We start from the raw sequence: 16,268 nt of genomic DNA, 5'->3' as shown, positions 1-16,268 counted from the left end.
TTTGCAGCTGTGATCTCCAGCATCTGCAGACCTCATTTTTTACTCGAAGATCTTAGCTAAAGCACTGGGGCGGCATGGTGGCTCAGTGGTTAGCACTGTTGCCTCACAGCACCAGGGTCCCAGGTTCGGGCGACTGTCTGTGTGGAGTCTGCACATTCTCCCGGTGCCTGCGTGGGTTTCCTCCTGGTGCTCCGGTTTCCTCCTACAGTCACAAAGATGTGCAGATCTGGTGAATTGTCCATGCTAAATTGCCCATAGTGTTAGGTGCATTTGTCAGAGGGGAAATGGGTCTGGGTAGGTTACTCTTCGGAGGGTAGGTGTGGAACTGGTTGGGCCGAAGGGCTTGTTTCCACACTGTGGGGAATCTAATCTAATCTGAACTTAGCGAAAGTAGCTCAGAAGGTTGTAGGGTGAAATTCCAGAGAGAGAGTGGAGCAAGATCTCAGACGGATATAAAAGGAAGGATGACAGTTTTAAAACTGAGATGGTGCTTCAGGTGAAGCTTCTGCCTGCCATTCTTAAAGGACTCCTGACTCATCCCAACTTTACTAAATTCCAGGCCACTGTATTCAGTGTATAGAGGATCAACCTTGTGCTGTGTGAGTTGTGAATGAAACAACAACTGAAAAATGTGTTGCTGGAAAAGCACAGCAGGTCAGGCAGCATCCAAGGAGCAGGAGAATCGACATTGATTCTACTGTTCCTTGGATGCTGCCTGACCTGCTGCACTTTTCCAGCAACACATTTTCCAGCTCAGATCTCCAGCATCTGCAGTCCTCACTTTCTCCTAGATGAAACAATGACTGTATGATTAGCTCACCCTAACTCTCAACCTCAAAGCTTGCTTTCAATGAAGTCTCCCAATTTGGAGCATTCTTCAATCGCAACTGTCAACGTTGATTGTGTATGGAATGAGCTGCCAGAGGAAGTGGTGAAGTTGGTCCAATTATAGCATTTAAAGGCATCTGGATGGGTATATGAATAGGCAAGGTTTAGAGGGATATGGGCCAAATGCTGGCAAATGGGACAAGATTCTGGTCTCCTTCCTATTGAATGATGTTGTGAAACTTGAAAGGGTTCAGAAAAGGTTTACAAGGATGTTGCCAGGTTTGGAGGATTTGAGCTATAGGGAGAGGTTGAACAGGCTCGGGCTGTTTTCCCTGGAGTGTTGGAGGCTGAGGGGTGACCTTACAGAGGTGTATAGAATCATGAGGGACATGGATAGGATTAATAGACAAAGTCTTTTCCCTGGTGTGGGAGAGTCCAGAACTAGAGGGCATAGGTTTAAGGTGAGAGGGGAAAGTTATAAAAGAGACCTAAGGGGCAACATGTTCACGCAGAGAGTGGTATGTGTATGGAATGAGCTGCCAGAGGAAGTAGTGGAGGCTAATATGATTGCAACATTGCAAAGGCATCTGGATGGGTATAGGAATAGGAAGAGTTTGGAGGGATATTGGCCAGGTGCTGGCAGGTGGGACTAGATTGGGTCGGGATATCTGGTTGTCATGGACAAGTTGGACCCAAGGATCTGTTTCCGTGCTGTACATCTCTATGACTCGATGTGAAATCGCAATCCGCAAAACTGCTGAGGATTTTTCCATTTGCTTTGTCATTTCAGGGTTTCAAAGGGCCACCAGGGATCCTACCTATGAAAGTAAGTTATATCTGTGTATATGGAGATTTCATATCAACATAGAATTTAACATCAGTGACTAGAACTTGAATTCTCCATTTTTGTTTTGCAGCCATGTGAACTTGTGTCATATGTTAGAGAAAAATGTTGTAAGTAGTTTGTTTCATCATTAAGTCACAATGATTTCCTCCACAACAGTTAGTCTTAATATGTTCTTGTAGCACATGATGATAACCATGACAATGATATCTGTGGAAGATGTACAGAACAATTAGTACATTGGAGTTTGAGACTGCAAAACATTATTTGGACTGGTAACCAATCTCCTAGGTAAGCAGTTTCTCCAAATGACTTATGTCCCCTGGAAGCAGACTTGCAGGTGGGCAAACTCCCAAATGATCAATCTTCCCATTGACGAATTGTCCTATATGCCAAGGAGCAGTGTTGCACATGGCTAAAGTCTCAGATGATCAAATTCCTCAGGCTTAACTGAAGTCCCGAAAACCAAATTGCCAGTAGTCTGAAAATTTATTTTGTAACTGATTCCTTAGAAGACATCCTTTAGTTTATTTCATTGAATATGTCTCACAGATAAAATCTTAGCCTGTGCATCTATTGCTTTCCTTATTAACATAATGTTTGCTCTGTGAGTTATACTGCAAAGCACTGCGCTAGAGACAACCCTTCTTATAAAAACAAGAAATGTGACATGTCGTAAAGTTGGCAAAATGTACCTCTACATTCTTACATAATTTTTAAACTTTTGTGTCTATATTTATAATTCTTTTCCCTTCTCTTCAATTTTTAGCCTGTTGTTCATCAGGTCAGTATTTTTTCTTCATTTATGATTATTTATAACACTTATCGGTGTTAGCAGTCCCCCCCATTTCAGCATTGTCACAATTTAGTCAGCAGACTGTGGGTTCAAATCCCACTCTAGGGACAAGAGCACATGGTGCAGCACCGAGGGAGGGCTGCTTTGTCAGAGGTGTCATCATGTGAAACAGACATTAAACCAAGACTCCACATGGCCTCAGAGTTGCACATAGAAAAAACTCCAAATGATATTATTTCCAGATGGGCAAGAGAGTCTTCCCTAGTATCGTGGTCATTATTTATCAACAGGCACCACAAAAATAATCCTTAGGTCAATTTCACATTCCTACTTGTTGGAGCATGCTGTGTGTGAATTGGGTCCTGTGTTTTCTACAGTTACAAAGGTGACTACACTTCGAAAGTATTTAATTGGCTGTAGAATCTTGGTTATGAATCGTGTCACATAAATCTTTCCTTTTTTAATTTTAATTTTTATTTGCTGGTTGTTTGACCTGTTTCAGGAGGAATGGAATGTCCTGTATATCCAACTGAGCTGGTGTTCGCTGTGGACATGTCCTCAGATATCACACCAACCATATTTAATCGAATGAAGACAATAGTCATTAACTTTGTGCAGGATCTTAAAATCACTGAAAGTAACTGTCCAACGGGAGCCCGTGTGGCGATCCTTACTTACAGTTCCTCGGCAAAAACATTCATCCGATTTTCAGACTTCAGAAGCAAGCAAAAACTTCTCGAAGGGCTACAGAATTTAGCTTTCGAGAGATCGAGCAGCAGGCGGAATGTAGGGACTGCAATGAGGTTTGCTGCAAAAAATACTTTCAAGCGTGTTCGCAGTGGTGTTCTTGGCAGGAAGGTGGCAGTATTTATTACTAACGGCTCATCGCGTGAAATCTCAGAGGTGGCGACTGCTGCCCTGGAGTTCAGTGCCTTGGATATCACTCCAGTTGTCATTTCTTTTGGTAATGTCCCTGAAATTCAACGTGCCTTTGAGGTAAGAGACCTATCTGTCTGATTATTTTAAAAATGTTTCACTTATGTGCACTTCTGTCAACTTACCTTGTTGTGAATGTCTATGTCCGCATTAGTAATATGAACCTTGTGTTGCATGTTTTTGTCACCTGCAGGTGGAGACTGTATAGCTCCACAACATATGACAAAGTATAACCACAGCATGACATATTTACAGAGGCAGTTTCAATATAAATTGGGATGTAACAATTTATAACAGCTTAAAACTGGTGCTAAATTCTAAAGTTGAGATTTTCGACTTTCATGCCGAAATATGGGGTGGTGAGCATTTTCAGTAATGATGGACTCTCTCCCTCCACAGTGAGAGAACTTGGTGAATTGAGCTCCAACCAACTTGTTAAGAGCTGACTGCTGATCGTCTCAATAAGTCACAGGTCCACATAGAATCATACAGCATAGAAACAGACCCTTCAGTCCAACCAGTCCACTTACCACCCAGTGCCTGGTGGAAGAATGCCTCATCTTATGCCTTTGGACCCTCCAACTCCGTGACATCAATGTGGATTTCACCAGTTTCCTCATTTCCCCTCCCCCCATCTTATCCCAGTTCCAACCTTCCAGCTCAGCACCGCCCTCATGAACTGTCCCACCTGTCCATTTTCCTTCCCACCTATCTGCACCACTCTCCCCTCCGACCTATAACCCTTACCCTCAACTCCATCCACCTATTGCACTCTCAGCTACCTTTGCCCTAGCCCCATTTATCTCTCCACCCCTGAGGGTCCCAGCTGCATTTTTGATGAAGGGCTTTTGCCCAAAACGTCGATTTTCCTGCTCCTCGGATGCTGCTTGACCTCCTGTACTTTTCCAGCACCACACTCTCACTCTAATGTCCAGCATCTGCAGTCCTCACTTTTGCCTATAATCCTAAACTAAACTAGTCCCACCTGCCTACTCCTGACCCATATCCCTCCAAACCTTTCCTATTCATGTACTTACCCAAATGTCTTTTAAACATTGACTCCCACCTTCAAAGAAGCTACCAACCAGTCAAAGGCTGGCAGCTTCTGCATCTTAAAGATTGTTGCTTGAGGCTTAGACATAAGGAGATCAAAGAGAAGTTTTAGATCCTTTTTCTTTTATATCTCATGAGGTGGGTGTCATGGGGGTGCAGGATGAGTGGTCAGCAATCAGTAACCATTACATTTCCCCCATCCCTGCCCCAAATGGCCCCAGACTGAGGGAAATGCCAACCAGGTCATCTGCGTGGTTCTTAATCGACCATTTTTGGACTTTGCTTGGAGCGAGTTGAGAGGGACTCCACTAAAACGTCTCTCCCAGTATGTCACAACTGTAGTGGGGAAACAAAAAAGAATATCACTGCAAGGCCAAATTATTCAATTATTTGCCCTTCTCGCAACTTTCCTGGCCTCCTTCAGTCAAGGGAAAATTGTGCTGTATGTCTTTGACATAGTGACTAAATGAATTAAACTCCATTTTTATTTATCTCCTGCTTCACATGAAAACAACATTGTTCAAGTCCCTTGGTATAATACAACAGAAGGTTGACTAGTACTTTCATACTTTGTCACTTAAAATACGAAAGGTGTACCTAAAGGGGAAGTGTAGTTCATCAATAGCACTTCGGCTTAAATAGTAATTTGATGTTCAACATTGTATTTTCCCCTACGTAACTTCCTCACTTGTTTGGATTGTTCTGTTACGTCATTGAAGGAGAGAAACTCATTTGTTCTGAGCAGTTCAATTTTTTAGTAAAAGGATGAAGAGCCCATTGAAAGCTGTGCAATAAGTGTGTTATTTAGGTTGTAGAGTATGATTGACTGAGCACAGCGGTCCAGCAGGAAAGGGAGGGAATGGTGTCATGAGGTGCCCTCATGCAAGTAAAAGTTACGTAAGCTCTTGGATTCTTTGTGTTCACTCATCGAATCACCAAGTTGTTACAGGCCAGAAGGAGACCATTCGGTCCATTGTGTCCAAGCCAGCTCTCTGTATGAACCTGTTACTGTGTGCCATTCTTCTGTTGTCAGTCTGTAACCCTGCACATTGACCCTTTGCAGATTATCATCTATTTCTCATTTGAATGCCTTGATGGAACCTGTCTCCATCATTGTCAGGCGGTACACTGCAGCTTAACTAGTCATTGCTTGAAAAATGTTTTCCTCCATCATTTTTACTGCTTTTATCAATTATTTTAAATCTATCCCCTCTTGTTCTCAATCAGTTCCTGAGTGGGAATATTTTCTCCCTATTCACCCTACCTAAATGTCTCCTGATTATAAATACTTCAAACAGACCTTGTCTGAGCCTTCCTTTCTAAAGAAAAATAGTCCTAGCTTTTCCAATGCATCATCTTAACTGAATTTATTCATTGAACCATTCTCATGACCCTCTTTTTCAATTCCTTCCTAAAGTGGAACTCAGAACTGGATGCAATACTGCAGCTGTAGCCAGACTAAATACTTATATCCAATCCACATTACCTCCTTACACTTATATTCAATGACTCTGTGAATAAAGACTCGGATAATGTATATTTCATTAACTACGCTCTCAACTGTGCTGTATGCTTTAATAACTTATGCACCTAGGTCCTTTAGTTCTTGCACCCCTTTTTGAATTCTGCCCTTTTAAATTTTCTCTCTATGTTTTTATCAAAATGTATCACCTCAGACTTATCGGTATTGAACTTTGTCTGCCAACTCTGTTTATGATAAGACGAAGATTTGCAGATGCTGGGACTCTGAAACAAAAGCAGAAATTGCTGGAGAAACTCAGCAGGTCTGGCAGCATCTGCAGGGAGAAAGTTAACATTTCGGGTCCAGTGACCCGTCTTTATAACGTTCTGATGATGCCAGACCTGCTGAGTTTCTCCAGCAATTTCTGTTTTTATTCCACTTTTTAAAAATGTCTTTCTGAAGTTCTACATCATTCTCCTCACAGTCCACAATGCTTCTAAATTTCTTATCAAATTTTTAAGTTGTACCCTCTACAACCAGGTCTAGGTCATTAACATATATGAGGATCCTAGCACTGACTCCTGGGGGACTCCTGTACTAACTTTTGCCCACCGTAGACAATTTCTATGAACCATTACTCTTTAATTCCTGTTACTCGGCAGTTTTGTCTCTCATGTTGCTACTGTCCTTTTCATTCTATGACGTTCAGCTTTGCTCTTGGATCTGCTGAGTGGCATTATATCAAATGCCTTCTGGAAGTCCATCTATACCAGGTCAGCAGCATTGCCCAGTTCAATTTTCTCTGTCACCTCTTCAAAAACACCTGCAACTTAGCTAAACACTATTTTCCTTTTAGAAAACTATGCAGGCTGTCCTTAATTCACCCACAGTTGTCTATGTGACTGTTAATTTTGTCTTCGTTACTATTTCTAGAAGTTTCCCAAAGTTCTTCAAAGGTAAACTGCCTTCTTGGTAGTTGCTTTGCTTATTCTTACACCTTTTGTTTGAACAGGAGCATCGTGTTTGAACATTTCTAGACCTTTGACAACACATCTGAGATTAATAAAAATTGAAAAACTTTGATAAAAGGAAAAGTGTGTTTATGATAGATGTTAGCTGGAAAATACAATTTTAAAATCAGGCTGAATAATGAAGAGCAGCGGTGACAAAGAGAAACAATATAGAATATGAAATGAGACCGGCAGATAACATTAAGAGGGAATACCAAATTATTCTCTAGGCATAGATGTGAAAAGGTGTCTCTAATAAGGAAAAAGACTTTATCCAGGTCATGGTAAAGGAGGAGGAAACTCAATCATTGGAAGGGTTTATAATCCGAAGATCTGGAAGTGCTTCTGCAGTTTCCACTCCCACTTCCATCTGGATCCTTGGATGCACCTCAATCAGTCGTGGTTCCTTTTCAACTCTTAGTGCAGACTGCCTACCTAATATCTCCTCCTTATCAGTTACAAACTTTTGGTCTGGTCAAGTCTATATGTTTAGAAAACTGAGAGGTGATTTATTGAATCATTTATGCTGAGGGAATTGACACAAGTATGTTTCCTCGTGTGTAGATCTAAGGGATGCACCTTAGAAGTGAGGGGTTTCCCTTTAAGATGACTATCAGGACAATTTTTCCCTCTGAGGTTTCTTGCTCTGTGGAATTCTCTCTCTTTCCTAGGGAACACTGGAGGCAGGGGATTCCAATATTTTTATGACTCTGTTAGAAAAATTTGCAATTGATAAGGTTGTCAAAAAGAAGAGGAGGTAAATCAAATCAACCATATTCTTAACAAACAGCAGAATAGATTCACTATGCTGCTGGGTGTATTCCTGCCCCTATTTCATATATTCGTATATGTCCTGGACAATATTCCATAAACAAAACCTGTGAAAATCAGAACATCTGCTCATTTTGTGTAACCTTCCTATCTGCGTGTTGGCTTCCATATTTCTTTTATTGTATAATTGAACACATTTCAGAAGTACTTTGTTAGCTGTAAAATGCTTTAGGACATCTTGATTTAGACTGTGTAAGTTGCCATATAAATCAAGCATTCCTTTCCATTATAACAGCTGCAAGCTTGATACTCACGCAAAAACTAGTGTTGTTTTTTCACGTATATGTGTGTGTATATAGATTTCCCATGGAAGTGGAGAAAAACAAATATTAACACAGCTGTCAAAGAAACAAGACAACTCTATGTTCTAATGTATTGAAATTAAATATATGCATCTGACATTTCTGCCTGCAGTGCTTCGAGGAAAAATCTAATGACCTCACTTCCTCTCTTGACGCTTTAAATTAATTAACCCATTGGATAGGCAGCACTGGCCTCGAATCTAACTAAGCTGGACATTCAATATTGACAGCATTTTGAAATCCATTATTAAATTTTTGTAACTGAATTTGGAAATTTCCCTCCTTTTCCTCTGAAAAAGGTTGACGATACAAGAATGTTTCAAGTGGTTGTATTGTCAAGACAACAGCAAGAAGCACAAGAACAGTTACGCAAAATCCGGTTATGTACTTTCTGTTTTGGTACGTATTTTAACTGTGTTCCCTTAATTTTGTAGATGAGAAATTATCTACAAAAATGAAGTTAAAATGAAGCAGCAGCAAAATGGCTTTAATTAGTCGTGAAATTGAAGATACATGCTAAACAGAGTATTTTACATTTACAGCATTTCAACTTTGGGCTTTAATTTTCCTTCACAGATAGGTGTGAACCAAATACCCAGTGTCAACAGGCCATCTCTCCACCTCCAATCCCCATTCAGATGGACATTGCTTTTATTGTTGACAGCTCACGCAATCTGAGAATGATGGACTTTGAGAGAATAAAGGACTTCGTCAGCTCAATGCTCGACACTTTTATGATCTCAAGAAACCCAAAGACTTTGGATAATCGTGCTAGGGTAGCCCTTGTCCAGTATTCACCAGCAGGTTACCTGCCCAGAACTGGCCAGATGCCAGTCAAACTGGAGTTTGGATTCTTGAGCTATGGCACCAAAAGCATGATGAAGAGATATATCGAGAATTCATTTAATAAGTTAGAAGGTTCTTCATGGACTGGCCATGCCATTGAATGGACGCTCAATAACATTTTCTTAAGCGCTCCAAATCCACGACGACATAAGGTGATATTTTTAATACTTGCAGGAGAAACCAATGCCTTTGATATAGAGAAGCTAAGGGCTGTGTCATTACAAGCTAAGTGTAGAGGTTTTGTGATCTTCGCATTCTTCCTTGGAAAGGATGCCCCTAGAACTAATCTGCAGGAGCTTGTTAGTGCTCCTTCTGATCAACATTTAATTCACCTGGATCCTCTGTTGAATCATGAAATGATATACGTCCAGAAGTTTGTACGAGCCTTTCTGAAAAGTCTCACACGTAAGTTATGCATGATTTAAAAAGTAGCGACATATGTGTAAATATCTTTGACAGAAAATATTCTCCAGAGACTGGTTTTCTAACGTAAACTAGATTATATTAAAGAAAAATTAATTAATTAAGTGCCTTTCAAAACTTCAGGATGCACTAAATTTTTTTTTAAACTATATAACCTGCTGGATATTGCAAATGCTATATTTTCCTTTAAATCCACCACAGAGACCATCTGCTAAAAGGACTGGGGAAACCCAACATTCTGCTGACGGCATGGTGTCATGGCTCAGTTGATAGTACACACTCCCTTGAGCCTCCCACTCCAGAGATTTATTTACAGAGTTTGCGAGAAGATTTGTAGCTTGGGTGCTCGTTGTTGTGGTTCTGTTCGCCGAGCTGGGAATTTGTGTTGCAGACGTTTTGTCCCCTATCTAGGTGACATCCTCACTGCTTGGGAACCTCCTGTGAAGCGCTTCTGTGATCTTTCCTCCGGCATTTGTAGTGGTTTGAATCTGCTGCTTCCGGTTGTTAGTTCCAGCTGTCCACTGCAGTGGTCAGTATATTGCGTCCAGGTCGATGTGCTTATTGACTGAATCTGTGGATGAGTGCCATGCCTCTAGGAATTCCCTGGCTGTTCTCTGTTTGGCTTGTCCTATAATAGTAGTGTTGTTCCAGTCGAATTCATGTTGCTTGTAATCTGCATGTGTGGCTACTAAGGATGGCTGGTCATGTCGTTTCGTGGCTAGTTGGTGTTCATGGATACGGATCGTTAGCTGTCTTCCTGTCTGTCCTATGTAGTGTTTTCTGCAGTCCTTGCATGAGATTTTGTACACTACGTTGGTTTTGCTCATGCTGGATATCGGGTCCTTTGTCCTGGTGAGTTGTTGTCTGAGAGTGGCTGTTGGTTTGTGTGCTGTTATGAATCCTAGTTGTCACAGTAATCTGGCTGTCAGTTCGGAAATGCTCTTGATGTATGGTAGTGTGGCTCGTCCTTTGGGTTGTGGCATGTCCTCATTCCGTTGTCTTTCCCTTAGGCATCTGTTGATGAAATTGCACGGGTATCCATTTTTGACGAATACGTTGTATAGGTGTTCTTCTTCCTCTTTTTGCAGTTCTGGTGTATTGCAGTGTGTTGTGGCCCTTTTGAATAGTGTCTTGATGCAACTTCTTTTGTGTGTGTTGGGGTGGTTGCTTTCGTAGTTTAGGACTTAGTCTGTGTGTGTGGATTTCCTGTATACCTTTGTGGTGAATTCTCCGTTTGGTGTTTTCTGTACCATCATGTCTAGGAATGGGAGTTGGTTGTCCTTTTCTTCCTCTCTAGTGAATCTGATTCCTGCGAGTGTGGCGTTGATGATCCGGTGTGTGTTCTCTGTTTCTGTGTTTTTAATGATTACAAAGATGTCATCCACATATCTGACCCAGAGTTAGGGTTGAATTTGCGGTAAGACTGTTTGTTCTAATCTTTGCATTATCGCTTCTGCTCTGAGTCCAGAGATGGGTGAGCCCACGGGTGTGCCGTTGATTTGTTCATATATTTGGTTGTTGAATGTGAAATGTGTTGTGAGGCACAGGTCCAGTAGTTTGAGAATGCAGTCTTTGTTGATAGGTTCAACGTCCTGTTGTCTGTTCTGTATGTCCAGCAGGTTGGCTATTGTGTCTCTGGCTAGGGTTTTGTCAATAGAGGTGAACACTGCCGTTACATCGAATGAGACCTTAGTAGCTACACATGCAGATGACAAGCAACATGAATCCGACTGGGACAACACTACTATTATAGGACAAGCCAAACAGAGAACAGCCAGGGAATTCCTAGAGGCATGGCACTCATCCACAGATTCAATCAATAAGCACATCGACCTGGACCCAATATATCGGCCACTGCAACGGACAGCTAGAACTGACAAACCGGAAGCGGCAGATTCAAACCACTACAAACGCCGGAGGAAAGATCACAGAAGCGCTTCTCAGGAGACTCCCAAACACTGAGGATGTCATCTAGACAGGGGATGAAACATCTGCAATACAAATTCCCAGTTCGGCGAACAGAACCACAACAATTTATTTATAGGGGGAGTGGTATATTGTTAGAAGTAATGTTTTTAGAATACAAAATTATGCCACACCCTGGGTTGAAAAAATCCCAGGGCACGATTTGGTGTCCTAGAGTCCTGGCCAGAGTTAACCCATCAACAAATACTACCAAGCTTTGTGCTGTCACATTGCACTGTGCACAAATGGGTGTTTCTGACAATTCAGTACACTTCAGAATACCTTGGCTGTGTTATGTATGGCTATATCCTGAGTTGTGAAAGGTGCTATTTAAATTAAATTGAGATAGATAAGGCCATCACATTTGAAAACTGAAAAATAAATTACTGAATGAAATTTATTGAACTTGTGAAATTATTACTGCTGGTTCTTGATGCATGCAGAAATAATTTTTGGCAGCTTTGAAGTGTGTGGACCATGGTGATTTAATTACAATTTATATTTTACAGTTAGAATCAACAGATACCCATATCCAGCTTTACAGAGAGAATGTCAGAGAGCAGCACTAGTTCGGTTTAGGCCGGAAGTAACTCCACAACCTTTAGAAGGAGCGTATGTTTTCATTGGCAAAACCTTTTTGGATTATATTTTCAATAAATTTTCAGTACTTTTTCATTGATTTATGTGCATATGATTTAACTTGCGGTTCTTTTGCAGTGCAAGTGTAGGGGGACCAGAAACCATACAACCTGTAGAGGAGGAAGAATTTGAAGAAGGGATAGAATTCCCAGGAGGAGCAGAAGCTGAGAGTACAACAGACATGATTTATGGTAGGCGTGATGGGACATTGCTGCACAGTGCTTTAAAAAAAGAACTAAATCCATTTACTGTGCATGATTTTGTGTACACGGTCCTGAAATGAGAATCATAGCATTACAGCAGTTTTACTTGCGTGAGTGTCCCAATTACTGGAAGTTAATGTATAAGACTTTTCTATTCTGGCGTTTATCATCCGTTGAATGGGTGTGTGTATGTGATGAGCTTCCGGATCCATGATTCCCCGTCATCGTGAATAGTCATTTAGATCTATACCCAAGTGAATGGGGAGCCTCCCTCACAAGGGAGGTCATGATTACTTCCATTATACTGCCATTAATTCCCTTTTGCTGAGCTTCCTTCAACAAGTATATGTGAATGTTCTGACTAAAGTCATCTTGATTTTAAAGAATCATTTTCATTTTTCAAGTAAGAAGGGCATAGTTTCAAGGCTTACAACAGGGATTGGAGAACAACATCTGATTTTCAGTCAAATGCTGGGGCTGTGCTATACTGTTGGAGGATTTGTCTTTTGAATGGGATATTAAATTGAGGGCCTGTCCACCCTCTCATGTGGAAATAGAAAATCACGTGACATCATTGTGAAGAGGCGCAGGAACCTTTCCTCCAGAGTTTTGTCCAGAATTTATCCCTCTACCAACGCGTCCAAGAGATGCTCACTGCTGTTGTTGGGACTTGCTGTTCACAAATTGACTACCTTGTTTCCTTATAACAAAGTTACTGCACCTCAAAGAAATTCAACACTGGCTGGAAACATTTTGGGATCCCTTGAAATTGTGAAAAGTGCAATGCAAATGTATATTTTTCTCTTCAAACCAAACAAAACTTTTGTTAAATTTGATCATTTTTTTTCTCTTGTTTTGGAGACAATGGATATGGGTGAGATCTTAAATGAATATTTCTCATCTGTATTCAGAGAGGAGAAAGACGTTTTAGCTGAGGATTTCAGTTGGGATGGTGTGGTCATAGAACATGTTAAGATTAACAAAGAGGAGGTATTAAACGTTTTAGTGAACATAAGTGTGCATACATCTCCAGGGCCTGATGAGATGTTTCCCAACCTGCTTTGGGAGCCAAGAGAGGAGATTCTGTGGCCCTGGCTGAAACATTTAATAGTTCGCTGGCCACAGCAGAGAACAGCTAATGTGGTTCCTATGTTGAATAAATAGGCCAGGTAATTACAGACCAGTTAATCTGACGTCAGTGGTGGGAATTATTGGAAAATGTTTTGAAAGACAAGATTAATCATTACTTGAATAAGCAGGTGTTGATTAGGGATGGTCAGCATGGGTTTGTTAAAGGGAGATCCTATCTTCCTAATTTAATTGAGTTACTTCAAAGGCTGGTGAAATATATTGAGGGCAGTGCAGTTGATATGGTTTACATGGACTGCACTCAGGTCTTTGATGAGATCCCACGTGGAATGCTGATCTAATAAGTAAGAGCCCATGAGATCTGATGCAAGTTGGCAAACTGGATCGAAAACTGGCTTACAAATGGAGGTAAAAGAAATAGTAAATGGTTATTTTTGTAATTGTAAATCTGTGACCAGTGGTGAACTATGGGGTTCAGTGCTGGGGTTCTTGCTGTTTGTTATTTGTGTTAATGACTCAGATGTGAATATAGAAGGTATAATCAGTAAGTTTGCAGATGATACATAAGTTGGTGATGTTGTTGCTGGTCTCAGGCTACAGTCTGATATTGATTAGTTGGTTAAATTGAGCAGAACAGTGGCAGGTGGAATTTAATCCCGATAATTGTGAGGTAATGCATTTTTGCATGTCTAATAATAGGACACACAATGGATGGTTGGTGTCTAGGTAGTACTGAGAAACAAATGGACTGCCATGTACCTGCCCATAGATCCCTGAAGGTATTAGCACAAGTAGACAAGGTGGTGAAGAAGGCATACAGAACGGGGCGTAGAACATAGGAGCAAGGAAGTCTTGCTACAACTTTATAAAACATTGGTTAGGTCACACTGTGTGCAGTTCTTGTCGCTACACTTTCTGAAGAAAGTGATTGCACTGGAAAGGGTGCAGAGGAGATTCCTGAGATGTTGCCTGGGATGAAAAGTCTCCATTATGAGGAGAGACTGGATAGGCTGGGTTAGTTTTCCTTGGAGCAGAGGAAGCTGAAGGGGATGTGATTGAGGTTTACAAAATAAAGGAAGATATAGACAAAGTAGATTGTGAGAATCTCTTCCTCATGGCAGATGTGCCTAAGACCAGAGGGCAAGTGGCTTAGAGGAGATCTGAGACAGAACTTTTGCACTTAGAGATGGTAGAAATATGGAACACGCTCTGATAGGGTGGTGAGGCAGATATTCTTGCAACGTTTAAGAAGCATCTGGATGAGTGCTTATAAAAGCCAGGGTGTAATAGGCTATTGACCAGGTAAATGGCATTCATGTAGTAGGTGTTTGTTATTTGGCATAGACATAGTGAGCTGAAGAGCCTGTTTCTACACGATGTGACTAAATGACTCTAATACTGCCAAGCAACCTATCGGATACTGAAAATGAATTTTTACAGGTGTGAAGTATCATTCCTTCATATTTTACTTAAAGTTGGGGATGTTTAACCTTATCATATTAATCATTACTTTTATTTATTTATTTTAATCCCACCTTTATCTCTCATTATTTAATTTGCCATTTATGATATAATCATGAATTAAACATTTTTGCTTATACTTCCTGCTTTAGGTTACAGCTCCCTTTCGTCAGGTTTGTACAGGTCTCTGATCACTTTATTCAGAACACTCTATTGTTTTGAATTACTGCATATTCTATTATGCCTTTTCCCCTGGGTAAGGGGAGGCAAGTCCAAAACTAGAAGACATAGGTTTAGGTTGAGAGGGGAAAGATTTGTGAGGGATCTAAGGGGCAACGTTTCCAGACAGAGGTTGGTACGTGTATGAAATGAGCTGCCAGAGGAAGTGGTGGAGGCTGGTACAATTGCAATACTGCAAAAGCCAATAGAAAATCTGTGATGGAGTTCAGGAATCAGTCATGATCTTATTGAATGGGGTGGGGAGGGGGGCAGACTCAAAGGGCCGAGTGGCTTGTTCCTTTTTGGTGCATTTGTTTGGCACAAATTCTGAGTCATTATAATGATTCACTCTTCCAGCAATAAATTTTGTTTCCTTGTTCTTTTCCAGACATGTGCTCGCTTGATCGAGATGGAGGGATCTGTCAGAATTATGCCGTGAAATGGTACTTTGACCAAGAGCAGCAGGGCTGTCGACAGTTCTGGTACGGCGGATGTGGAGGAAACAAGAATCGGTTCGACACCCTGGAAGAATGTGAAGCCTCATGCCCCAGATCACGCTAGGAAATGCCACAGGACTGATCTTCAACAAGAATCAGGTTTTGAAAATAAATATCTGGGAGATTACTTCATCATAATGAATAAACCCAAGAGCTCTGCGGACCTGGCCAGTGTATTTGAATTGTGCAAACATCTTATTTACAACTCGGCCTTTGGTAGAGGTTTGGCTCACCTGAGTTGCAGAGTGATAAGTCAGCCAGGAATTTCCAGACAACGATAACAAAGTACCTTTTGTTAAATGCCTGTTTGCTTAGAGCTTTGGTGAAGAAAGAAACCTATTTGGCTGTAAAATCTTCTGTATTGTAATAGCCCATTATACTTACACTTGAAGTTCAAACATGAATAGTGGATATGGGGTCATTGCCCAGAAAGTTCAGGAAAGGTGGGTGGGGGGAAATCAGGTGAAGATGTTGAAAATAAAATCTACCAAGCATTACATATACGCATATGCATTGTCATTTGTGCAAATATCACTGACTTGTTTATTAAATCACACGTGTTATTATCATGGTACTCAAAATAAGAGAGCAATGTCTTTTGTGTTCAACATTTGAAAAGCTAAATGTTTCACCATGTAACTTGACCTGTGCCCTTTGTCACATGTTCTGTAGACAAGTGGAATCTGACATTGGATGAGGAGAGGGCATTTCAGATAGGAAGGGTGAGTCTCATTTCATAGAAACAGGTATTTTGTAGGAGAAAGGTGAGAACTGTTAGATTTCTTTATTATGTTTTCTGTCTCTAGTTCTGCTGCACATTTGTTCCAGTTGTGAAGATATTACACTTTGACTTGAATATAAATA

At 40.9% G+C, this 16,268-nt stretch overlaps 1 protein-coding gene across 1 annotated transcript in view; it reads left to right on the top strand.

Annotated features, from left to right (window-relative positions):
* The window catches only part of LOC132832154 (collagen alpha-6(VI) chain-like), a 115,578-nt gene extending 99,701 nt beyond the window's left edge, over window positions 1-15,877 (top strand). Inside the window, exons 26-34 of the mRNA XM_060849903.1 lie at window positions 1,619-1,654; window positions 1,746-1,782; window positions 2,442-2,456; window positions 2,971-3,464; window positions 8,362-8,461; window positions 8,639-9,313; window positions 11,806-11,908; window positions 12,014-12,126; window positions 15,296-15,877. Of these exons, the coding sequence (XP_060705886.1) occupies window positions 1,619-1,654; window positions 1,746-1,782; window positions 2,442-2,456; window positions 2,971-3,464; window positions 8,362-8,461; window positions 8,639-9,313; window positions 11,806-11,908; window positions 12,014-12,126; window positions 15,296-15,468 (1,746 nt within the window). The 3' untranslated portion in view covers window positions 15,469-15,877. The remainder of the gene's footprint in view (window positions 1-1,618; window positions 1,655-1,745; window positions 1,783-2,441; window positions 2,457-2,970; window positions 3,465-8,361; window positions 8,462-8,638; window positions 9,314-11,805; window positions 11,909-12,013; window positions 12,127-15,295) is intronic.
* The last annotated feature ends 391 nt before the right edge of the window (window positions 15,878-16,268 follow it).

The sequence above is a fragment of the Hemiscyllium ocellatum genome, chromosome 34, assembly GCF_020745735.1.
Source record: "Hemiscyllium ocellatum isolate sHemOce1 chromosome 34, sHemOce1.pat.X.cur, whole genome shotgun sequence".
Lineage (NCBI taxonomy): Eukaryota > Metazoa > Chordata > Chondrichthyes > Orectolobiformes > Hemiscylliidae > Hemiscyllium > Hemiscyllium ocellatum.
Note: the sequence above shows the minus strand (reverse complement) of the source record. Positions and strands in the feature narration are given on the sequence as shown.